The sequence below is a fragment of the Hemitrygon akajei genome, chromosome 29, assembly GCF_048418815.1.
Source record: "Hemitrygon akajei chromosome 29, sHemAka1.3, whole genome shotgun sequence".
NCBI classification, from domain to species: Eukaryota; Metazoa; Chordata; class Chondrichthyes; order Myliobatiformes; family Dasyatidae; genus Hemitrygon; species Hemitrygon akajei.
Window position 1 is genome coordinate 8645424 of NC_133152.1, and position 25463 is coordinate 8670886.

The 25463-nt window shown below is 45.7% G+C and overlaps 1 protein-coding gene across 4 annotated transcripts in view; it reads right to left on the bottom strand.

The window, feature by feature from the left end:
* The window catches only part of disp3 (dispatched RND transporter family member 3), a 613218-nt gene that overhangs the window by 49219 nt on the left and 538536 nt on the right, over positions 1-25463 (bottom strand). For 3 of the 4 annotated variants that reach the window (XM_073031672.1, XM_073031673.1, XM_073031675.1), the window contains exons 13-17: positions 21431-21567; positions 19955-20136; positions 16462-16592; positions 9459-9640; positions 9210-9336 (exon numbers count right to left, since the gene is read on the bottom strand). In XM_073031672.1, coding sequence (XP_072887773.1) covers positions 9210-9336; positions 9459-9640; positions 16462-16592; positions 19955-20136; positions 21431-21567 — 759 coding nt within the window. The remainder of the gene's footprint in view (positions 1-9209; positions 9337-9458; positions 9641-16461; positions 16593-19954; positions 20137-21430; positions 21568-25463) is intronic. The other variant, XM_073031674.1, reaches the window with a different exon arrangement.

Below are 25463 nucleotides of genomic sequence, written 5' to 3' on the forward strand. Positions count from 1 at the left end.
CCTTTCTGGGTGCCTTGAAACGCTCCAGAATCCTGCTTGATCCTTTCTTTCTAAACCTTAATTTAGCTTCTTTCTTCCTCTTGACTAGATGTTCCACATCTCCTGTCAACCATGGTTCCTTCACGCTACCACCCTTTCCCTGCATCAATAGGACAGACCTATCCAAACCCCGCAGAAAGTGCTCCCTAAATAACCTCCACATTTTGGTTGTGCATTTTCCTGAGTACATCAGTTCCCAATTTATGCTCTCCAGTTCCTGCCTAATAGTTTCATAACACCCTCTCTCCCAATTAAATACTTTCTCATACCATCTGCGCCTTTCCCTGCCCAAGAGTATGGTAAAGGTCAGGGAATTGTGGTCACTGTCTCACATACTGAGAGATCTGTCATGTGACCAGGTTCATTCCCAAGCACTAGATCCAGTATGGCATCTCCTCTAGTTGGTCTGCCTACATACTGGGTTAGGAATTTATCCTGGACCTAACAAATTCTGCACAGTGTAAACCTTCTGCACTAAGGAGGTGCCAATCAATATTAGGAAAGTTGATGACCACCATGACAACAATCCAGCAATCCTATTAGTTTTGCACCTTTCCAAAATCTGCTTCCTGAACTGTTCCTCAGTATCTCTGTTGCTTTGTGGGGGGGGGGGGGGGTACTCCCAATAGAATGATTGCTCCCTTCCTGCTTTTGACTTCCACTGAGAGTAAATCAGTTGACCATACCCTCATGGCATCCTTCCTTTCTGCAGCTGTCATAATATCCTTGATTAGTAATGCCACTTCCTCACCTTTTTTTTAATCTCCCTCCCTGTTCCTTTCAAAACATATAAACTCCAGAGCATTCAGCTGCCATTCCTTCCCTTGTGACAGCCAAGATTCTGTAATGGCCACAAATTCAATTCCATATACTGACCTATCCACTAATTCATCACCCTTGTTTCTGAAATAGACACACTTCCACCCACCCCACATTTTCTAGTATATTAAGTAAAAAATTAATGTTTCTACTCCAAACTTTTGAAGAAAGAATAAAATTAATATTTTAGTATGTTTCATTATAAAATATAAACGTAAGTTTGTGATGATTTCAATGCCAATTCACAATAAGATATAGAAGCAAAATTACGCCATTTGGACCATCATGTCTGCTTCGCCATTTCATCATGGGTGATCCAATTTTCCTCTCAGGCCCAATCTCCTGCCTTCTCCCCACATTCCTTCAGGCTCTGACTAATCAAGAATCTATCAACCTCTGCCTTCGATATACATAAAGACTTGGCCTCTACAGCTGCCTATGGCAAAGAATTCCACAGAAGAAATTCCTCCTCATCTCTGTTCTGAAAGTATGCCCCCCTATTTGGAGGCTGTGTCTACTGGCCTTAGACTCTCTCACCAGAGGAATATCCTCTCCACATTCACTCTAAGGCCTTTCACCATTCAATCGGTTTCAATGAGGCCACCGCTCATTCTTCTGAATTCCAGTGAATACAGAGTCAGAACCATCAAATGCTCTTCACTTAACAACCATTCAATCCTGGGAGCATTTTTGTGACCCTCATTTGAACCCACTCCAGCGTCAGAACATCCTTTCTAAGATAGGGGGCCTGAAACTGCTCACAATACTCCAAGTGAGGCCTCATCAGTGCCTTATCAACATTACCTTCTTGTTTTTTATATTCTAGTCCTCTCGAAATGACTGCTAACATCGCATTTGCCTTCCTCACCACAGACTCAACCTGCAAATTAATCTTTATGGAATCCTACACAAGGACTCCCAAGTCCATTTGCACCTCAGTTTTTGTATTTTCTATCCATTTAGAAAACAGTCAACCCTTTCATTCCTTCTACCAAAGTGCGTGACCATATGCTTCCTGAGACTGTATGCTGTCTGCTATTTCTTTGCTCATTCTCTTAATCTGTCTAAGACCTTCTGTAGCCTGTCTACTCCCTCAAAACTACCTGCACCTCTGCCTATCTTCATATTGTCTGCAAACTTTGCAACAAAGCCATCAATTCCATTATCCAAATCATTGACATATAATGTAAAAAGGATTGGTCCCAACACAGACACCTGTGGAACACCACTAGTCACTGGAACCCAGCCAGAAAAGGTTCTCTTTATTCCCACTCTTTGCCACCTGCCAATCAGCCACAGCTTTGTCCGTGCTACAATTCACCTTGAACTTGGTTGAGCTCACTGCCTACTAGTCTCCCTTGATCACTGCCTCACATAAACACATTTTCAGCTGCTGTGCTGATGTTGTGGCTTCCCCACTCCTGTTTCTATCAGACTGGTCACCTCTCATCACTCCATGCCACACTCTTTACCACAATTCCATGCAAAATAGGAGGAGGCCACTTTGGCTCTTCAACCCCATCAATTCCAGCTCACCGCACAAACCCATTCCCCACTAATTTTCCCAATAACCTGCAGCATTCTCTACCATCCCCATCACCTTCCCTATGCTCTGCCACTCACCAACACACTGGTTGGAACTGGCAGTGGATAATTGACCCGGAAGCCACACTTCTTTGGCATGTGGGTGGAAACCAGAGCACCTCAAGGAAGCCCATGCAGTTACAGGAAGCCAGCTTCACACAGACAGAGAGGGAGATCAGGACTGAACCCTGTTCACTGGACCCGTGAGGCTGCAGCTCTTCTAGAAGTGCCACTGTACCATCCTAACTGTCCCTCAAGTCTTTATGCCCAATTAATTTGCATCTCTACTTCAAAAGTTTCAGCTGTCTAACCTTTGGTTCTCTTTTTACTGTTTCATTTCTGCACCATTGATCTGCTCAAGCAAGCTCTTGTTTCCACCTTTAACACTTTGGTCGCTGTTCAAACTACTATTCGCATACAGTCTGCTGTTTCAGTGACTCCCAGGGGACATTGATTTAAATAAATTTGCTAGACAGTGGCTTCTGTCTTTACCCATGCAATTCGCTGCACCAGACGAATCACTACTGTCCATTAACACTGGTACCAGTCTGGGATCATCCCTGTCGATCTTCCAACATGCCCACAGCTTCCCTGAGTATCCTCAGGAAATCCTGCTTTCTAGTGCTATGTTGTCTCTTCATTGGATGCCCCAGGGGTGGTGTGACCTTTGGTGATACAAGAGACACTGTAGATGTTGGAATCTGGAGCAAGACACAAGGAGGAACTCAGCAGCCCGGCAGCATCTGTGCAGGGAGATAGATAGTCAATGTTTTGACCCGAGACATCGACCGTTCAGTTTTCACTGCAGATGCTGCCTGATCTGCTGAGCTCCTCCAGTAACTTGTAGTTTGGTCTTCCATAGGCTTTGCATCCCTTAAGTTGGAAAGCTTGCTTGGTGGTCTAAATCTATTGCAAGTACAGCCCCATTCTGATGAATGGGAGGAACTGGCTGCTAGGAGACAGGCAATTAATTACTTTTTCTATTTTGACAAATTGCCAAAAATAATTTGGCTGCAGATTCTCGCTGCTTCTCTCAGTTTCTGAGTTTCACTGACAGATAAAACAGAGAAGAGCACAATACTAAAGAGAACTAGATGGGGTAGGAAAGGGGTGAACAGATTATTAACATATCAGTTAGCAACTAACTGTCATGGTCCAGACTGGTTCCCCTTCAAATTTAGTTAGGTTGCGATCCGGACCATTGACGCCTTGTTTCCTTTTAATTCCGTTTCACGCTGTGGTGAACTACATATACCTGTCTGGACACGCCCCCCTGCTGACTGCTCCTGTGGCTCCTCCCACAGACCCCTGTATAAAGGCAATTGAGGCCTGGGCCCTGCCCTCAGTCTCCAGGATGTAGTGTGGTGGTCAACTACTGCTTGTTCTTTCTTCCAGTCAATAAAAGCCGATATCTCGCCTCACGTCTCGGAGAGTTATTGATGGTGCATCACACGCGTCCCTTGAGCTTGGCAATCAAGGTAATCAACCCTCGACCTGAACCGGCAGCTTATAAGCCCCTGGCTTTAGCCGTTCGGGGTGAGAGTGTTAGGAAGCCTTCACAAGTCTCCGCCGCCGCTACGACAAGCCAGAGTGACCCAGCCCGCATTGGAGTACCAGCAATCCACCTTCCATCACCAGAGTGATCCAGCCCGTATCGGAGTACCAGCAATTCACCTTCCGTCGCCAGAGTGATCCAGCCCGCATCGGAGTACCAGCAATTCACCTTCCGTCACCAGAGTGATCCAGCCCGTATCGGAGTACCAGCAATTCACCTTCCGTCGCCAGAGTGACCCAGCCCGATTCGGAGTACCAGCAATCCACCTTCCATCACCAGAGTGATCCAGCCCGTATCGGAGTACCAGCAATCCACCTTCCATCACCAGAGTGATCCAGCCCGTATCGGAGTACCAGCAATTCACCTTCCGTCGCCAGAGTGACCCAGCCCGCATCGAAGTACCAGCAATTCACCTTCCCTCACCAGAGTGACCCAGCCCACATCGGAGTACCAGCAATCCACCTTCCATCACCAGAGTGATCCAGCCCGCATCGGAGTACCAGCAATTCACCTTCCGTCACCAGAGTGACCCAGCCCGCATCGGAGTACCAGCAATTCACCTTCCGTCCCCAGAGTGACCCAGCCCGCATCGGAGTACCAGCAATTCACCTTCCGTCACCAGAGTGATCCAGCCCACATCGGAGTACCAGCAATTCACCTTCCGTCACCAGAGTGACCCAGCCCGCATCGGAGTACCAGCAATTCACCTTCCATCACCAGAGTGATCCAGCCCGCATCGGAGTACCAGCAATTCGCCTTCCGTCACCAGAGTGATCCAGCCCGCATCGGAGTACCAGCAATCCACCTTCCATCACCAGAGTGATCCAGCCCGTATCGGAGTACCAGCAATTCACCTTCCATCACCAGAGTGATCCAGCCCGCATCGGAGTACCAGCGATTCACCTTCCTTCACCAGAGTGATCCAGCCCGCATCGGAGTACCAGCAATTCACCTTCCTTCACCAGAGTGATCCAGCCCGCATCGGAGTACCAGCAATTCACCTTCCGTCGCCAGAGTGACCCAGCCCACATCGGAGTACCAGCAATTCACCTTCCATCACCAGAGTGACCCAGCCCGCATCGGAGTACCAGCAATTCACCTTCCGTCGCCAGAGTGATCCAGCCCGTATCGGAGTACCAGCAATCCACCTTCCATCACCAGAGTGATCCAGCCCGCATCAGAGTACCAGCAATTCACCTTTCGTCGCCAGAGTGATCCAGCTCGTATCGTAGTACCAGCAATTCACCTTCCGTCACCAGAGTGACCCAGCCCGCATCGGAGTACCAGCAATTCACCTTCCGTCACCAGAGTGACCCAGCCCGCATCGGAGTACCAGCAATTCACCTTCCGTCGCCAGAGTGACCCAGCCCGTATCGGAGTACCAGCAATTCACCTTCCGTCGCCAGAGTGACCCAGCCCGCATCGGAGTACCAGCAATTCACCTTCCGTCACCAGAGTGATCCAGCCCGCATCGGAGTACCAGCAATTCACCTTCCCTCTCCAGAGTGATCCAGCCCGTATCGGAGTACCAGCGATTCACCTTCCATCACCAGAGTGATCCAGCCCGCATCGGAGTACCAGCGATTCACCTTCCTTCACCAGAGTGATCCAGCCCGCATCGGAGTACCAGCAATTCACCTTCCATCACCAGAGTGATCCAGCCCGTATCGGAGTACCAGCAATTCACCTTCCGTCACCAGAGTGATCCAGCCCGCATCGGAGTACCAGCAATCCACCTTCCATCACCAGAGTGATCCAGCCCGCATCAGAGTACCAGCAATTCACCTTTCGTCGCCAGAGTGATCCAGCTCGTATCGTAGTACCAGCAATTCACCTTCCGTCACCAGAGTGACCCAGCCCGCATCGGAGTACCAGCAATTCACTTTCCGTCACCAGAGTGATCCAGCCCATATCGGAGTACCAGCAATTCACCTTCCTTCACCAGAGTGATCCAGCCCGCATCGGAGTACCAGCAATTCACCTTCCGTCACCAGAGTGACCCAGCCCGCATCGGAGTATCAGCAATCCACCTTCCGTCGCCAGAGTAATCCAGCCCGCATCGGAGTACCAGCAATTCACCTTCCGTCACCAGAGTGACCCAGCCTGCATCGGAGTACCAGCAATTCACCTTCCGTCACCAGAGTGACCCAGCCCGCATCGGAGTACCAGCAATCCACCTTCCATCGCCAGAGTAATCCAGCCCGCATCGGAGTACCAGCAATTCACCTTCCGCCGCCAGAGTGATCCAGCCCGCATCGGAGTACCAGCAATTCACCTTCCGTCGCCAGAGTGATCCAGCCCGTATCGGATACCAGCAATTCACCTTCCATCACCAGAGTGATCCAGCCCGCATTGGAGTACCAGCAATTCACCTTCCGTCACCAGAGTGACCTAGTCCACATCGGAGTACCAGCAATTCACATTCCGTCACCAGAGTGATCCAGCCCGCATCTGTGTACCAGCAATTCACCTTTTGTCGCCAGAGTGATCCAGCCCGCATTGGAGTACCAGCAATTCACCTTCCGTCGCCAGAGTGACCCAGCCTGTATCGGAGTACCAGCAATTCACCTTCCATCGCCAGAGTGATCCAGCCCGCATCGGAGTACCAGCAATTCACCTTCCGTCGCCAGAGTGATCCAGCCCGCATCGGAGTACCAGCAATTCACCTTACATCACCAGAGTGATCCAGCCCGCATCGGAGTACCAGCAATTCACCTTCCATCACCAGAGTGATCCAGCCCACATCGGAGTACCAGCAATTCACCTTCCGTCGCCAGAGTGACCCAGCCCGCATCGGAGTACCAGCAATTCACCTTCCGTCGCCAGAGTGATCCAGTCCGCATCGGAGTACCAGCAATTCACCTTCCATCACCAGAGTGACCCAGCCCGCATCGGAGTACCAGCAATTCACCTTCCGTCGCCAGAGTGATCCAGCCCGCATCGGAGTACCAGCAATTCACCTTCCATCGCCAGAGTGATCCAGCCCGCATCGGAGTACCAGCAATTCACCTTCCGTCTCCAGAGTGATCCAGCCCGCATCGGAGTACCAGCGATTCACCTTCCGTCACCAGAGTGACCCAGCCCGCATCGGAGTACCAGCAATTCACCTTCCATCACCAGGGTGGGTCCGGGCAAGGTCAATCTACCAGGGGTGAGTTGAAGGCAGAGTCTTGACTCGACGTTTATGCCCCTTGACTGCGTCTACCCCCGAAGAAGAGCCCCGGCTCGGTGCCTGAGCTGAAGGCGGAGTCCCGGCTCGATGTCATGCCCAGTGTCTGTGTCTACCCTTTGAAGAAGTCCCGGCTCGGTGCCTGAGTGGAAGGTGGAGTCCTGACTCGATGTTCCTGCCCTTTGTCCATGTCTACCCTCGAAGAGTCCTGGCTCGATGCCTGATCTGAATGAGGAGTCCTGGGTTAAGATTCCTTGTCCTGTGTTTAGGTGTCCATGTTTCTGGCTGCAGTGATCCATGGTATCCAAGTGTCTGGCGGTGGTGAATCAAGGTCCCCAGGTCCAAGTCCAAGGTCCGTGGCTGTCCATGTTCCCCCCGTCCAAGTCCAAGGTCCACGGCTGTCCATGTTCCCCCCGTCCAAGTCTAAGGTCCACGGCTGTCCATGTTCCCCCCGTCCAAGTCCAAGGTCCACGGCTGTCCATGTTCCCCCCGTCCAAGTCTAAGGTCTGCGGCTGTCCATGTTCCCCCGTCCAAGTCCAAGGTCCATGGCTGTCCATGCTCCCCCTGTCCAAGTCCAGGGTCCGCGGCTGTCCATGCTCCCACTGTCCAAGTCCAAGGTCCGCGGCTGTCCATGTTCCCCCCGTCCAAGTCCAAGGTCCACGGCTGTCCATGTTCCCCCTGTCCGAGTCCAAGGTCCACGGCTGTCCATGCTCCCCCTGTCCAAGTCCAGGGTCCGCGGCTGTCCATGTTCCCACTGTCCAAGTCCCGCGGCTGTCCGTGTTCCCCCCGTCCAAATCCAAGGTCCACGGCTGTCCATGTTCCCCCCATCCAAGTCCAAGGTCCGCGGCTGTCCGTGTTCCCCCCGTCCAAATCCAAGGTCCATGGCTGTCCATGTTCCCCCCGTCCAAGTCCAAGGTCCAAGGCTGTCCATGTTCCCACTGTCCAAGTCCAAGGTCCGCGGCTGTCCATGCTCCCCCTGTCCAAATCCAAGGTCCACGGCTGTCCATGCTCCCCCTGTCCAAGTCCAAGGTCCAAGGCTGTCCGTGTTCCCCCCGTCCAAGTCCAAGGTCCACAGCTGTCCCTGCTCCCCCCGTCCAAGTCCAAGGTCCACGGCTGTCCACGTTCCCCCATCCAAGTCCAAGGTCCACGGCTGTCCATGCTCCCCCTGTCCAAGTCCAAGGTCCACGGCTGTCCGTGTTCCCCCCATCCAAGTCCAAGGTCCACGGCTGTCCGTGTTCCACCCTGTCCAAGTCCAAGGTCCACGGCTGTCCATGTTCCCCCCATCCAAATCCAAGGTCCACGGCTGTCCATGCTCCCCCCGTCCAAGTCCCGGGTCCGTAGCTGTCCATGTTCCCCCCGTCCAAATCCAAGGTCCACGGCTGTCCATGCTCCCCCCGTCCAAGTCCCGGGTCCGTAGCTGTCCATGTTCCCCCCGTCCAAGTCCCGGGTCCGTAGCTGTCCATGTTCCCCCCGTCCAAATCCCTAGTCCAAGGTTCGTGTTCCTCTTTGTCCTCGATTTCCCGATCTCTGTGTAGCGAGTAATAAACGCTATTTTATTGTACCTAAGAAAGACGTGTTTGTGTCCTGCTGTGGGTCCTCTCCCAGCACCCTTGTCCCCACCCCGTGACACTAACAAGCTGCTGGAGGTACTCAGTGAGTCAGTCAGTACCTGTGGCTGGAAATATTGTCCAGATAACGGGTCCTGACCCAAACCATTGACAACCTCCCTCTGCAGATGCTGCCTGAAATCACTGAGTTCCTCCAGCATATTGTTGATGTTCCAGATTCCAGCATCTGCAGTCTCTTGTGTCAATCAAATTAGCAAGCAGAAAGAAGATACACCAGTTCATTGAGACTGTCCCAAACATAACTGTCATGACATCATGATCAGATCCTTTCTCTACTCTTGGGGCTCCCCACTCTCCATGCCCACAGGGCAATTAATCTCCTACACAGTCCTGCTAAGTTAAAAACCGCTGCATCAATAGGCTACTCCAAATGAGCTATGCACAGAGAAAGGATGAGAATAGATTCTTCTCTTACCAGAAGGTAGACATTGAGCTCCACCTGGCTTCACCAGCTCTGGGTTACTGCCAATGGCCTTACAAATCTTACACAGATTCCCAATTTCTTGGAACAGGTCGAAGGTCTCATCATAGATGACACTGCCCTTTCAGGAGAGAAAGAGAAAGAAACGGGTGAAGAAGAAACCTGTCTCCTATCAAAAGTAAGCCACAGAGAAAAAGAAATGAATGCATGCTGAATAAGTGTGATGGAAAAGCAGTTATGTACCATATCTCCTATCACATGGTTATCTTGTTTCCTTGTGCGATTCACTCCCAGAATCCCAAACACAACAAAAACCATGGCTCCCGTGTCCACTAGGGGGCGCACAGCTGGTTTCCCGCAGCCATCATTCAGGCAGGGATTGAAGTCGAAGGTTGGGGCTTCTTCAACTTTGGACACAGAGAAAGCTAAGTAAGAGCACATTGTTAAATGTGAGCATGGGGCATTAATGAAACAAATATTCTGAAGATGTTAACCATCATTTTAAGTAGAATAATGTAAGTACACAGGAAAATAGGAACAGAAAAAAAAGCCATCGGGGTCCTAAAACCTGCCTCCCCACTCAATACAATCATGTTGGTCTCAGATCGTCAGGGTCCAGTTTAACTGTACCACTTCCCTATTTCCCTGAATTCCCCGATCATTCACATCCTCATCTATCTCCACCACCCTCGGAGACAGAGAATTCTGGAGGTTCAACACCCTCCGACAGAAAGTATTCCCTCTTCCTATTTTTTTTTAAAAAAAATATTTTTTTCATTTTATTTTTCTGCACTCTGCTGACCCTTCGGCAACTGACTTGTCTTCAATCTGTCATAGCAAACCCACAGCAATATTCTGACCTCCAGACCTTCGTCCACAGACTTGATTCAGTAGTGTTTTACATGTCACTCTTAATTCCCTTGTCTGTGTCTCACTATTCTCTTCCTCAATATTTAATCTACTCCTCAGTAGCCAAGTCGTGTTAGGATTACGGAAGCCTAAAGAATTGTCTTTCATCGCCTTGAGGGAAATTCCCGCTTGTTCAGTGTACATTACTTAGGTTGACAAGGCAACCAAGAATACTAGTGGAAGTGAGTAATGGCAGGGGGCATCTGCAGCCTTTGTTCCATTGATTCATTTTAGGGAATCAGGGCCATTGTTAATGAGGCCAGAATTTATTGCCTATCCCAGATTTCCACTGAGATTGCAAGTAGGCAGTCTTATGACACAGCAGTCTTTCAAATGTAAGTGCACACACAGACTGTGCTATTGAAGAACTTCCAGGATATTTGATGCAGTGATAATGTATTGCTGTGACTTTGAAGGGAAACTATAGGTGATGGTGTTGCTATATGTCTGAGATACTTGTCCATCTAGTCACAGGGTTGGGAGTTGCTTTGATAAATAATGGCAGTGCACTTTGTAAATAGCACACTCTGTATGTCGTTGGTGGATGGGGTGGATGGAGTGAATGTGTAAGCAGGTGGATATGGTACCAAGCATATGGCTGCCTTATCGTAGTGATGGAAAGTTTCTTGAGAGTTGTTAGTGCTGCACTCATTCAGGCAGGTGGAGAATATTCCATTGTATGGCTGATTTGACCTTGTACTTGGTGACAAGCTTTTGGGGTGTTAAAAGATGAGTCTCTCTCTTTGGATACCCAGTCTCTGGCAATATTTATGTTACTTGTCTCCTGTGTTTCAGGTGAATGGTGTCCCAGTATATTAGAAATGGGGGAGTCAGTGATGGCAATGCAACTGAAAACTCTGAAGAGTGGCCAGGTTCTTTCTTGGAGATGGTTACTGCTTGGCAATTGTGTTGCTGTCTCCCAGCCCTGCCATAATCATATCTACTTGCACCTCAACTTTGCAATTAAACTGCTTTGGTCAATGTTAGGGCCAAAGTTGTGATGAGGTCCAAGGGCCAAATGGAACCTGGCAAACTCTGGACTGGGCACTAAACTGATTGGTGTTGTGTAAATATCACTTGATGGCACTGCTGAAGATACCTTCCATCACTGGGCAGAAATTACTCAGACAGGATTTGCTCTGCACTCTGTGAATAAGATAACCCCGGTCAATTATGCACATTATTGGCTACTAACTGTACTGGAACATTTGGACTAGAAGCAGGGACAGTGCTGGAGTGCGGGTTTGCGGCACCACAGCTAGGACGTTGCCTGTTCCCATGACCTTCGCTGTACTGCCGCCCTCACTCAATTCCGGCTAACATTTGGAATTAAATAAACTGAATGACACTGGCTTCAGTGAAGCTGAACATCTCAGGTGGGAACTGGGGCTTTTCTGGCTCAGTATGGCTACAAATGTTTCAGTGCTGTCTTTGGCAATCATATACTGGAGTCTTTAGTGCTGAGAACAGAGGTTCCTCTTGGAGCCTCCTTCACCTATTAGTTGTTTAATTATCTACATAGTTCTTGCGTAGATGTGGTAGGAATGAGAGGTTTGATCTGATCTATTTGTTGTGGTATCACTCAGTCCGGATATTTTCATCTGCTGCATGTTTTGTCCTATGTTGACTCTGCACTAGGTAGGCATCTCATTTTACATTGATGCATGGTGTTGTTCCCACCATATCCTCTGTACTTGACACCGAACCAGGGCTGATACCCTGCCTTGACAGTAGAAGTAGAGTGAGGGATGCGATGGGCCACTATGATACAAGCTGTGGTAATGCATGTATCTGCTGGCTGATACCACCTCTGTTTTGAGCTGAGTTCATCCCATTTACCTTGACTGTTGTCCTACACATGTAAGGCATGGACTTTGTTTCCACAAGAGAAGTGAAGTGGTGACTACAAATGCTCTCATAGACAGATGTATCTACCATCGATATAATGATGAAAGGAAGACAGGCAGGTTTGGCCTTCACGTTTCTTTACTTTCTACCTGCTGCAGACCCTTTCTGGCTGCATCTCTGTCAGCTTGGTCAATAGTGGTGTTGTACATGACAGCTTCACCACTAGAGTACCTGCTATCGGAGGGTGGACCAAGAGAGGACTGGAAAAGGTGTATAAAAATAATCAAATCTTGAGTTTACAAAGCCAAAGAGGATGGATGAACTCTGGTATTGCCTGAAATAAGTGATGTAACAGTCTTTGAGATTGTGCCATTATGTGGTCAAAAGATGACCTTAGTCTCAAATATAAGAACACGGTAATTGTCGTAAATTGTACCTCAAACATTAGCCAGAGAAACGGATGAAGCTGACAGCTGGAAAACTCAACAGGATGGGGATTAGAAAAATATGGCTTCAATCTTCCCAATATTTAGGTGGAAGGCATTTCTGTTCAACTCGATCTGGGTGTCAGTCAAACTGCAGTTCATCTGGTGGTCAGTAAATGGGGTGGAATAGGGAATCACCAGTTTTCATAAGAAATGTGCCAGAATAGATGGAAAGTTAAGGATGGTTATAATCTTGCCTCAGACCTCTTCTTTAGTAAATTCTTCCTGATAACTACAAACTGTTTGCAATTTTAATTCACTGCCCCTTTCCATACTTCGCTTCCTTTCAAAGTTCCAGTTTTAAGCACATTTATACAATACCCTGTATACTTTGCTTCTGTGCTAGAAGCAATGTGTGTATTTCCTCAGTTCCTTTGGTTTAATCTGGCCCATTGTTTATATATTTCCAAACATTTCACTGTGAACTCAAGTAATTGCATCTGACCCTGACATGTCAAGGACATTTGTTCATTCTGATGGTTTGAGTTCTGGGCAGGGAATATCACTGACTAGTAGGTCCCTTTACCACCCAATCTATTACTCCTGTCCCTATATCAATTTTTCAATCGCTAATGAAAGCAGCAAATATTGCAAGCTGTAAAAAACTAGCAACTTTATCACATCAGGCACACATATTGGCTAACAAAGGTCATTCAAATGTAACAGAAATGAGAACTCTGTCTCTCTTTGGCCTGCCTGCATCAGGCTTACTGAGTTAGATGGCACAATCCAGCAACTAGTCACCTCACTACAGGAAGGATGTGGAAACCTTAGAAAGTGTGCAGAGGAGATTTACAAGCTTGTTGACTGGATTGGGGAGCATACCTTATGAAAACAGGTTGAGTGAACTCGGCCTTTTCTCCTTGGAGTGACAGAGCATGAGAGGTGACCTGATAGAGGTGTATAAGGTGATGAGAGGCACTGATCATGTGGATAGTCAGAGGCTTTTTCCCAGGGCTGAAATGGCTGCCACAAGAGGACACAGGTTTAAGGTGCTGGGGAGTAGGTACAGAAATGTCAGGGGTAAGTTTTTTACTCAGAGAGTGGTGAGTGCGTGGAATGGGCTGTCGGCAACGGTGGTAGAGGTGGATACAATAGGGTCTTTTAAGAGACTTTTGGATAGGTACATGGAGCTTAGAAAAATAGAGGGCTATGGGAAAGCCTAGTAATTTCTAAGGTAGGGTTATGTTCGGCACAACTTTGTGGGCCGAAGAGCCTGTATTGTGCTGTACGTTTTCTATGTTTTAACTACAATTACTGAAATGATCTAAATAGCACATCGTGGGCATCAAACAGGCAATCTCTGATCTGTGATGAAGGAACAGCAGAGGTTGTGAAGTATTTGTACATTTCCACCATCTGCCTTTTTTGCATTTTCATTTATTGACGACTGAATTAACTGTTACTTCTCTTCCAGAAATGTCAACCTTGAAATCGTTATGCTCCATTCTTTTACAAGAGTTTCGCCCATCTTATATATGGCTTCAGTGTCTTCTGCTTCCCTTCTCGTCCTCAATGAAGAGCTGATGTCCTTTCTCTCTTTTTGCTCTCATTGCACAACCTTTACACTTTCTACCGTAGCACAACACTTTACAGCACAGGTGATGTGTGTTCAATTCCGGCGGCTGCCTGTAAGGAGCTTGTATATTCTCCCTGTGACCACTTGGATTTCCTCCCACAGTCCAAAGACATACTGGCTGGTTGATTAAATGGTCATTGTAGATTGTTCTGTGATTAGGCTACGATTAAATCAGGGGGTTGCTGGGTGGTGTGGCTCGAAGGGCCAGAATGGCCTATTCCACGCTGTATCCCAATCAATCAATCAATCAATCAATTCAAACACGAGGAAATCTGCAGATGCTGGAAATTCAAACAACACACACAAAATGCTGGTGGAACACAGCAGGCCAGGCAGCATCTATAAGGAGAAGCACTGTCGACATCATGCGGTCATGGCCCAAGCGCAGAGGGAAAGACCCTGAAGTGGATGAACAGTTCACTGGCCTTTTATAAGAACTGTGCAGGACAAAGGAAAAACAATAAATGCTAGGTCAACAGGGCTGTTAACTAAAACTCTCAAACTGAAAGGCAAGGCCAACACCGTGGCTAGGAAGCAGTAACTTAACACCAAATGAATACTGCTCCTTTGTTGCATCAATCAAAATGGTAGACTTCTTTCCCGGAACGAGGATAAAAGTAAGAAGGGAGCAGAGATGTCATTGTATTTTTGGTCTAGTCTCAACAAGATTGGAATGAGAGGAAGGGAATTAAATACCACCAAGTTGAAATGCTAATTGGCTGGAATGCACATTCTCATGAGCGTGATTGCCGAATCTGTTCTGCGGACTGATTGCGAGGGCATGCAGTGTCCATGGTTGTGACACTAATGAACAATTCTGAAATCAAGTGGGGAAAGGGCATCGGCTGAGGCTCTAAACACAATTCTGCTGACGTATTGAATTACATCGCCATCAGGCCTTGAGGGGAAGTCTCCAGCTGAAGCACTATAGGGAAGGAAACTGCCCAGCGTTGGATGCAATGCTGCCCAGTGTCCAATACCTGAGACAGCAGCTGGTCAAGTGCTGTCCTGTGGTGGCGGGCCTTATTCTGATTGCCGAAAATTGCTTCCATTGTGATTGGTTAGTTTAGAAGCTGCAGCTGCTTTTCCCATTGGATAGATGCCTGGTGTCCAGTTTCAAATATCCTGAGTATATAAAATAGCACGTGGAAGGGGCTCGCTTTCTTTTTCCTTTGTTTAAAACAAGATGATTGAGTAGGAATGCTCTGCACACAGTTTTAACCAAGTATGTTTGTTGAATGCATTTATGTTTGCTGAATGTTCAGCTTTATAGTGTCAGTAACTTGGGGAACAAGAATGTTTGAACATTACAGGTGCACAAAGGCAGTCGCGTAGACCTTGATTGATGTGTGAAGTCATTCAAGCCCAGAGCTGTAGTGTGGGCTAGACAGTTTTGCAATGGGCAAGAAACCAGGTCAGATTGTCAAACAAATGGGAAAGTGCTCTACAAAGTATCGCAGACTGACATCATTGACATCACCATATCAACCAGTTGTAGTCATGTGCTCCCGCAGCGCAGTTAGTTGGGAGATCACCAAACAAAGAGGTGGACCTTCATCTCCTCCTGGAAGGGTTTGGTTTACCCCGAACACTAGCGCCAGCACAGCTGCAAGGAGATGTTACAGTGAGCCGAACCAAAAAATGCCTTTTGGTCAGCTGGCAACCAATCCCAGGCTGACTTTCACTGATCGGTCATTGTTTTGATATTTTTGTAGTTACGTAGTTTTACTGAATAAAGACTCAATGCAAATTCTGCCTTTGTTCTGTCTCCTGGCTTCAGGTCTCATCTATAGTTACTGAGCAAACAAAACAACTTTAAAATGCTAACACGAGGAAATCTGCAGATGCTGGCAATTCAAACAACACACACAAAATGCTGGTGGAACACAGCAGGCCAGGCAGCATCTATAAGGGTCTCGGCCCGAAACATCGACAGTGCTTCTCCTTATAGATGCTGCCTGGCCTGCTGTGTTCCACCAGCATTTTGTGTGTGTTGGTTGAATCAATAAATTCCTTTGCTCACGTCCCTTTTGTCTTTAAATATCTGCATTAAACTAGTAAATAATGACTTTCTCTATGGCATATCCCCAAACTAACTCTGGCCTTACCCCAGAAGGAATATTAATTTTGTCCAATCCATTCCTAACCACCCTCTCTACTATAAAACTGTCTCCATTTCAACAAAAGATATTCTACATGAAGCAGCTTTCCACAGTTGCTGCCTGACCTACTATGTATATCCAGCATTTTCTGATTTTAGATTTCTAGCAGCTGCAATTTTCTGATTCTTACTTAAAAGAGAAATAAACATTTTTAAGTTCAGCTTCAATGCTCCAAATACCAATATCTTGGACCTTCTTCATCTGAATACTTCATAAGTCTTCTTGAAAAAGTATTGTGCTCCTCTCCCAGATAACCAACCTACCTTTCTTGTAGGGGACATAGAAAAATCCTTGATTAGGGCCATTCGGTCCTCCACTAAGAATGCAGCCAGGGGGTGCCAGGCAGATCCGACTGTGGTAGGGAGCCTTCCTCAGCTGGGCATAGTACAGCTTCCTACAGCAAACCAGAAGTTAAACAGAGACACCAACTTGGAATCTATTCAAATATTTAAATTCAGGAGATAAAATGAGTGCTTTGTACTCTGATTATCTTGTTTTATTCTTCAATAAGATACTAACAGTCCTGGCCAGAACAGAGAATATCCACAGTGCAACAAAGGAAATACTCTCTATTCTTTCTTTGCTTTAAAAAAATCTCTTATGAAGGATTTTGAGATCCTGTCGATTAGTGAGGATGTACTGCAGATGTTGAAGTTGGTTGCTTCTGTGGTTATGCTTTCAGTGGCTATAAAAATACAATGCTGATTTGGAAAAGTCCATCAAGCCATTTGGACTCACCCTATTAAGGATTTCCATTTCTCTACACATCCCTCCCTTACTTGCTCTCCTACTGAAAACTAATTTCCTTTTCAGTTCTGACCAAGGGTCACTGTGTCCCTTTCCATTGATGCCACCTAACCTGCTCAGTACTTGAAGCATTTTCTGTTTTATTGGAAGCCTCAAATAGCCTGAGCCTTTTTGCTGAGCCACACAGATTAAGAGTTCTAGATGTTATTTTTTCCCTTGTTGGTAGTTAGTAAATTTCACTCATGATCTGATGGCAGCTGTTAGTGTTTGACAGCTGGCTACAAGTGATGGCACAGCCTTTTGGGCTGTGGTTGAGAAAAACAGCCACTGCTTCCACCTCAATGTCCTTTGTTTGCAAGGATTATTACCGGGGCATTGAAGAGGAAGATAGGAACGTGCTGAATTGTGATGTTCCACATTGCCGGGGCTCGTGCATTAAAAATGGTTATCTTCTGGATGTGACGCTGTTAAATCAATTCTTGTAGAAAAGTACCAGATAAAATCATAAGTTACCCTGAAGGTGATAATACATGGGGAATGGATACTTGAGTAGAGTATAACACTGCACTGCCAGATGAAGAATCCATCTGGAACTCCATCAGGCAGCACCCATGGAAGGACTACTAGACTCAAAAACAGTTACTTTTACCTAGCCGTCAGGCTGTTCACCACCTCCACCCATTAACCCACCACACCATCCCCCCACTATCACTACATCCGCACTCCTCTCCACAGTCCCTCGGCACCCCTCATAAACCCATGCACTGCCACTTTACAGTTACTTGTAAATTGTGTTATATAGGATTGCTTTTATATTTATAATTTTTTGCTTATGATGTTTTTATGCAGCATCAGATTTGGAGTACCAAACATTTTATTCTCCTTTCCACCCCTGTACTGAAGAATGACAACAAACAATCTTGAAACTTGAATTTAAAACGCATCTGCAGAACATTGCTTGTTGTAATCCTTGTTCAAGTCTTTGTGAATGGTTTCTAGTTAAAAAAATTCCTACACTCAAACATTATTAAATTCTATGGCCCATTTCTTTCAAAGAATTCATAAGCATGGTTGCATCAAGTAGGCGGCACATTCTTAGTCTATGTTGGACTTCAGCTTGAAGCTCACACTGAATGCTTTAAATGGCCACTCAATAACCACTACTGATCTTCCAACTTTATATACAATACTTCTTCACAGAGAAATACAAAAAAACTACTGGAGGAACTCATCAGGTTGAGCAGCATATGTGAGGAGAAAGGAACTGTCACTGTTTCAGAATGAAACCCTGCATCAGGAGTGTCCTAATGCAGGATCTTGACCTGAAAGGTTGGTAGTTCCCTCCGTAGTTGTTGCAAGGACATGGCTGGGGACAAACCCAAGTGCAGAACACAGGCGCGGAGACAGAGTCGGGAGGTATTAGCACTGTAGCGAGTGTGGAATAGGTATCCAGGAGGGTCTTTACGCTGAGACCAGGTTCACATAGAGAATCCAGGAAATGATGTGGAACTTAGAACTGACAGTCCTAAAGAACCATGAGATGAGGTTACTCATACAAGAGTAGACCAACAAACTGGCATCTCCTTGTTGTGATTCCAGGGTCTTTATCCTGCACTTACTGATGGAAGGCAGGTGTGTGTAATTAGTGGAACTGGGAATGATTGGAAATTAGACGAGAAGATTGAGGCCCAATTACTGAGGTAATAGCAAGGTAGGGAATTGCCAGACGGGACCGTGACAGTAGTATCCAGGGCATTTTCAAGGAGTGGTGCCTCAAAAAGTGGTGGCTGATCATTATGGGCCCCCATCAAACAGGACATGCCCTCTTCTCATTGTTACCATCATGGAGGAGGTACACACTCTATGATTCAGCAACAGCTTCTTCCCCTCTGCCATGCAATTTCTGAATGGACATTGAACCAATGAACACTGCCTCACTACTTTTCATCTCTATTTTCATTACATTACTTATTTAACACACACATATATAGATGCTGTCTGACCTGCTAAGTTCTTCCAGGAGTTTAATTTTTGCTTCAGATTCTGTCATCTGCAGTGTCTTGTATCATTATTTTACCTCTTCACAGAGGCTTTACTTTTCTAGATGCTGTGCAATAAAAACAAAGATCCAAACAGCGATGGATACACTTAATCTTTTGATTAAACCGTGTTCCTTCCGAACCCCAACTCCATCCACTTATCTGATCAATCCAAGAATTTAATTTCTCGCTGCACAATGCTGAATACTGCCAGCATCTACTAGCTTAATTCCATCCACTCAACATAGTTCCATATCCCTTTGTATCCCCACACAATAAAAACCCATTTGTCTCAGTTATGAAATTCTTACCACCTATTTTGTGAAAAAGTGATTTCTAACAATGACACTCTAGTTTTAAGGAGTATGCTGATGTCCCCACCATGGGACATAAAAATTCTTTCCAAATCAAATCTTTCTGTCACCTTAAAATACCTTGTACAGCATAACAGAACTATACTGGCATCCTGCATGCTGTTATACTGCAGAATACGGATTCATTATAACATTCTAGGTCCTTCACTTCGAACACACACAGTTATGTTCAACATCTACTCGGGACCTTGGAGTGAAACCTTGTTGGTGATCCTGCAGCAATGAGTTGTCCCGTAGCCTGTTTTGGAGTGGTTGGCTGGGAGCTGAACAAGTTGTGTGGCCATTCGTTGTTGAGCGTGTGCTGTTGTTGTGGATAGACAACACCTGTCCATGCATTAACAGAACACCTCGCCATTTCTTCTTCGAAGTTACTCTGGGCTAGAGAGAGCTACATAATGAAGAGAGGGAGGGACAGCAGATTCCATCATACCCACTAGAGTGCAGGGTCCTCCAGGTTATTATATTATAATTATTTACTTTTCTAGGTTTTATAGCTTTGTTGGAGTATTCAATTGGATAAACAAAATTAAGTTGCAGATATTAAATTTCAATGCTTGAAGTAATGAGTGAGGCTTTTGCCTGATCTTTCAACTTACTGAGTGTAATGCTGCTCCGTTGCTGATGCATAGAAATGGAAATCGAATTTCCAGCCTTTCCTAACATTGCAGGACAATGTTGTGATCATCCACTTCCTTGGGCACTTGGGGCTTGGCAACCCAACAGTTGATGAACACACAGTCAGTTTCTTTGTGAAGTTACCATAGGGCACTGAGTAAACCTTGAAATAAAGAGAGAGCTCAAGAGTTAACAATAAAATTTAAAAAAATAATGTAGTACACTTCATGGAAGAGCACAACTAAACAACATAGGGAAGCCAATGTGGTGGGTTTTAAGATCTTAAAGGAGCAGGGTGAGACACAAAAAAAAAGATATGAAGAAAGAATTCAGAACAAATTAACCTTATCAGAAACCAGTCAAAAAGGAGAGGACCAACATGTATTAAAATTTAGCAACAAAATCTCTATTCCCTCATGCTAAATTACTTATTTATACTGGGCTGAGCCTCCATCACTGCTAGCTAAACTGAGGTAACTGTCCAGGTAATGTAGTTCATACCAGTAAGAGAAATTGCTGGCTATTTTATCATAAGAAGTGACTCCTAATCAATATCTATGTCTATGTAGCTTCCAGCTGAAATCACATGACTGCTTTTAAGAATCTGAGATCAATTGCAGCAATCCCTACTGAAAATATAATCTGAGCTCAGGGTCTGTCTGCTCTAGTACTTTATTTGACCATGTACTAAACTGCTGACTTGTAATTCATTGGAAGAATGATATTGCCGATGTAACTGTGAAATTGACAGCATAGGATCAGACCATTTGGCCCTACTGGTCCAAGTGGTGTTTACTACCATGTGAACATTGTTATGTTCTTCATCCAGCTGTGTGAGCATCTTCCACCCCTTTCTGCTTCTCATTATTTACTATAACAGCTCTTTGTGATAATGAAGATGGCACATTGGCACAGTAGGTTCTGGGTTTCTGCTGGGTGCTCTGGTTATCTCTCAGATCCCAACGATGTGCTAGTTGGTTGATTGGCCCTGTGAATGATCCTTTAGTACAGTTAGATGACAGAAAAGAATTGGGTGGGGGTGTGTAACTGGGCATGTGAAAGAGACAATAGAGGCAATGCAGGGCTATGAGAGAATCAGAAGGGGAAAAGCACTGGTGGGATTGCCCTTCTGGTACTGATGCTTGGCAAACTGAATGCCCTCCTTCTGTGTTGTGATAGGTAGAAGTTCCACTTTCCAACCAACGTTAGAGTAAAACAGCATGTCTTGAATTCTGCATTGCATTTATGAATGGCTATTGTATTTATGTCCCGTATAAGGGCATCTCCAAAGAGCCTCTGTACATCTACCCATTACAGAGATCTCTAAGAAGCCTTCCCCATCTTTTCATGAAACTATTTCCAATTGAAGGCTTACCCTGAAGGTTGGCTCTTCCTCTTGCAGTCACTCACAAGAGATAATTATCAATGAATTCAGAATCCCTTTGGCAGGAACTTACTTTGAATGATGGGACCTCCCCATTCCTCATTGACTGAAGGTGCCATGGTGATGGAACAGAGGAATCCAGAGAAAATCTGTACATTGAGGGTTGCACATCATCGTCATACTTTGTGACGTACACGGTCCTCATACCATCTGATGAAAACATTAAGCATCATAAAGGAAAAATGGCAAAATATTTTATTGATAAAATCAATGGATTAGAGTTCAACTTATATCTCCAGTTTCCCACATGTCCTGCTATCATAGAATTTTATCCCTATTTGAAGTGTTTGGAGATGAACGGGCAGTGGAGATAGGTGAGCACTGATAGGATCACAATAAGAGTCTCAGCTGACAGAATGGAGAGAGAAAGCTTACCTGCCAAGAAGGGGATTCCCCAAGCAAGATAACTCTGTGTACATCTGTGCACAGGTCTACACTGGAAGAGTTTATCTGGGTGACAAAGCTCTGCCCTCAAAAGAAGAGTTTGCCTAAAGGAAGTGTGACTACCTACATGTGTGATTTCTGTGTCAGGCATAAATCAAGATACATCAGTCCCAATGTAGGATACCTTTTGATCCACTTCCATGAGTTTTAGACCACATTAACCTGGAACCATCCAATACTCCTGAGAGAACTAGACATTTGTAGTAAAGTGTCAGGCCGAGAGCATTGCATGGTCAGTTCTGTTTTACCCTTTTACCCTCCGCACTCAACTCTATGGTACTTCCGATCTCAAGCCCTCCCCATCTTGTGACTTCTGGATGGCCAACCTAGATTCCAACTCCTTGGCCTCCTGACTCTCACTCACTAATCTCCCTAACCTGAGGGGTTTAATCATCACCATACAACAGAGAGCCTATTGAATCCATGCCAGAGGAGTCCCATGAATCTGATTTCACTATAACCTATCCTCTCTCACCTGCCCATCAGCTGAGTCTCTTTCACCCAGTCGTCGTAATTTACATCAGCCAATTAACCTGCCATTGGGATATGAGAGGAAACTAGAACACACAGAGAAAACCCACGCAGTCACTGGGAGAATGTAGAAACTCTCTCTAGAAAGTACCTGACGTTAGGAACAAATACAGGCCACTGAAACACCTGGAGCACCACTACCTGTGGCTCTGTTTGCTCCCTCAATACGTGTTCCCTATCCCCAGCAGTTGGCCATGTACACGAATGCTTCAAATAACTTCACATCTTTTAACAAACCTCCCTCCTCCCCACTAACCCCACAGCTCTCCAAAAAGATTTAATGGCCATTCATAGATTCATACAGCATGGAAACAGCCCCTTTGGCCTATGCTGCCCAAAATGCCCATCCATTTAGTCCCATTTGCCTACATTTGGCTCATAACTTTATTAACCTTTTCTATCCATGTCCAGCTGTCCTTTAAAAGTTGCTGTAGTATCTGCTTCAGTCACTTTCTCTGACAGCTCATCCCATATAGATTTGTTGTGGTGTATAAAATTTTGTAAAATCTTTGATGGAACTCTGAACAGCTCCAAGTGACACTTTAATGCTTTGTGAACTTGCAGCATGCAAGGTGTCAAGGTGTCTGTACAAGTTAAACCCTGTAGGATTGTTAATGTCCAATGTTTGCTGATAGCTGCTGGAGTCTTTCTGGCCTCAGGGCACCAGTGGCATGAGGATGTCTGTCGATGAACACCAGTTGTTTGAATGAAAGAAAGCATGCTGAGTTAGTGACATGACAGCAAAAGATGAAAGAGTTTATCTGTCTCTGCATATCTCTCTATGTTTGTGGAACTCTTATTTATTGGGGTACTCTTTGCTCAGTTATTGGGACCTCATCTGGACCAAAGAATCATGATTGATCTGTGTGTAGGACCCAAGGTTTCATGAGTCAGAATTTGGAGTTCCCCTGACAGCAGCAGTAATCAGGTCACTTGAAAGCAGCGACAATCGTGTGGTGATTACTAATTGTGAGCCCTGTTATCTTTGTAACTTACTATGTAGTATTTTGTATGTTTTATTTGTGGTTTCTATTTTATGATAATAAATTAGGCTTCAGTGTCTTTATTTTACTTGTACGCTTATTACCACATCTCCTGGACACTTGAATTGGTTTGGGTCTGATCAGCCCCACCCACTACAATACATCATGTCATTCTCTCTGTGAAGTGTTGCCCCTTAAGTTCCTACTAAATTTTTCCCCTCTTACTTTAACCCTATGCCCTCTAGTTTTGAGTCCCCAACACTGAAAAAAGATTGAGTGCATTTCCTATGCATTCAGTGTATACCTGTATAGTTGCTCATTAATGCAAATATCTAATCAACCAATCATGTGCAACAACTCAATGCATAAAAGTATGCAGACATGGTCAAGAGGTTCAGCTGTTGTTCAGACCAAACATCAGAATGAGGAAGAAATGTGCTTTAAGTGATCTTGACCATGGAATGATTGGTGGTACATAGAAATTTAGAGCACATTACAGGCCCTTCGGCCCACAATGTTGTGCAGACCATGTAATCTACTCTAGATTTCCCTACCGCATAGCCCTCTATTTTTCTAAGCTCCATGTACCTATCTAAGAGGCTCTAAAAAGACCCTATTGTACCCTGAAAAACTTATTCCTGACATCCCCTGGGTGCCTATTTTCAAGCACCTTAAAACTATGCCCCCTGGTATTTGCCATTTCAGCTCTGGGAAAAAGCCACTGGCTATCTATACAATCAGTGCCCCTCATCATCTTATACACCTCTATCAGGTCCCTCTCATCCTCCGTTGCTCCAAGGAGAAAAGGCCAAGTACACTTGACCTACTCTCATAAGGTACACCCTCCAATCCAGGCAACATCCTTGTAAGTCTCTTCTGCACTCTCTCTGTAGTATCCATATCCATGGTAGATGGGGTGGTTTGAATATCTCCTGGGATTTTCATGCACAATAGTCTCTAGAGCAGCGTTTCACCACCAGGGTTCCCCGGAACCCTAGGGTTCCACAAGAGATCACCAGGAGTTCTGTGAGAGATCGTGACTAAAGAAAAAACATCAATTTTTGAACTTCGTGCATTGTGTGATGCTAACTGCTAGTGGGCAGTGACCGAGCAGCCCCGTTAGCAATTTTGTTAGAGGTCTCTCAGCCCAGTATGGTAATGCCCAGCAGGACCATGTTTATTCTCAGCTTTTGACGCAGGTTAGGGGAGGCCACTGATAATTGGTGAGCGCTGTATTGGACAGAGGGGATGATGGTAGTCCGATAATTTGACAATGCTTGGTCACACGGAGAGGAGGAGGGTAGGCTGATAATTGGTGAGTGCTGTTTGTGTGGAGAGGAGGACCGTAAGCTGATAATTGATGAGAACTGTATTGCACTGTGGGGAGGACAGTCGGCTGATGATGAGTGTGAAGTGCTTTTTCTGAGCATTGAATGGACTCACCCAACTTGGGCTGTGACGCCAGACTCTCTCTCTCAAATTACCTCCCCCAACTTCCCCTTACGTGCCACCAAATTGGGAGCGAACAAACTACTAGTGTAGTAGAAAACTGGAGAGAAATTTTCATTCTAAAGAAGGAATTTTTACACACAGTGACTCAGCTGCTGGCCTGCCACTTTGCTGTTGGGGTAAATGTTGCAAAAGGTGGTTTGTGTAGGCTAGAAATGAATTGTATTATAAAGTTTTCATATTTTTTGCAGTTTTCTCTTTGAGCTATTTATTATGCTGTTCTTATTATGCAACAACGGACACAATAAAAGCCCACCTTTACAATGAAAGCTATTTATCAATGAGTTTTACATAAACTGGTGATCTAAGTTGTCCTATTCCATTGAGCCTGGTCTGTGGCAAACAACTTACAAATGCAGCAATGACTCCAGCAAAAGTAAAGACACTTAACTGCAAACCACAGCCACACATTACGTTAAATGGTCATTGGAATCTCAAAACAAATTTATAAATAAAGTCACAGTCGGTAAAAAGATTCAGAAAGCAAGTTATTTAGTAGCAGAACTTATTACCCAGAAAAGGAAAAGTCATAGAGTTTCTGAGAACCTAATGTTGCCAGCGTGTAAAATTATAGTGGGT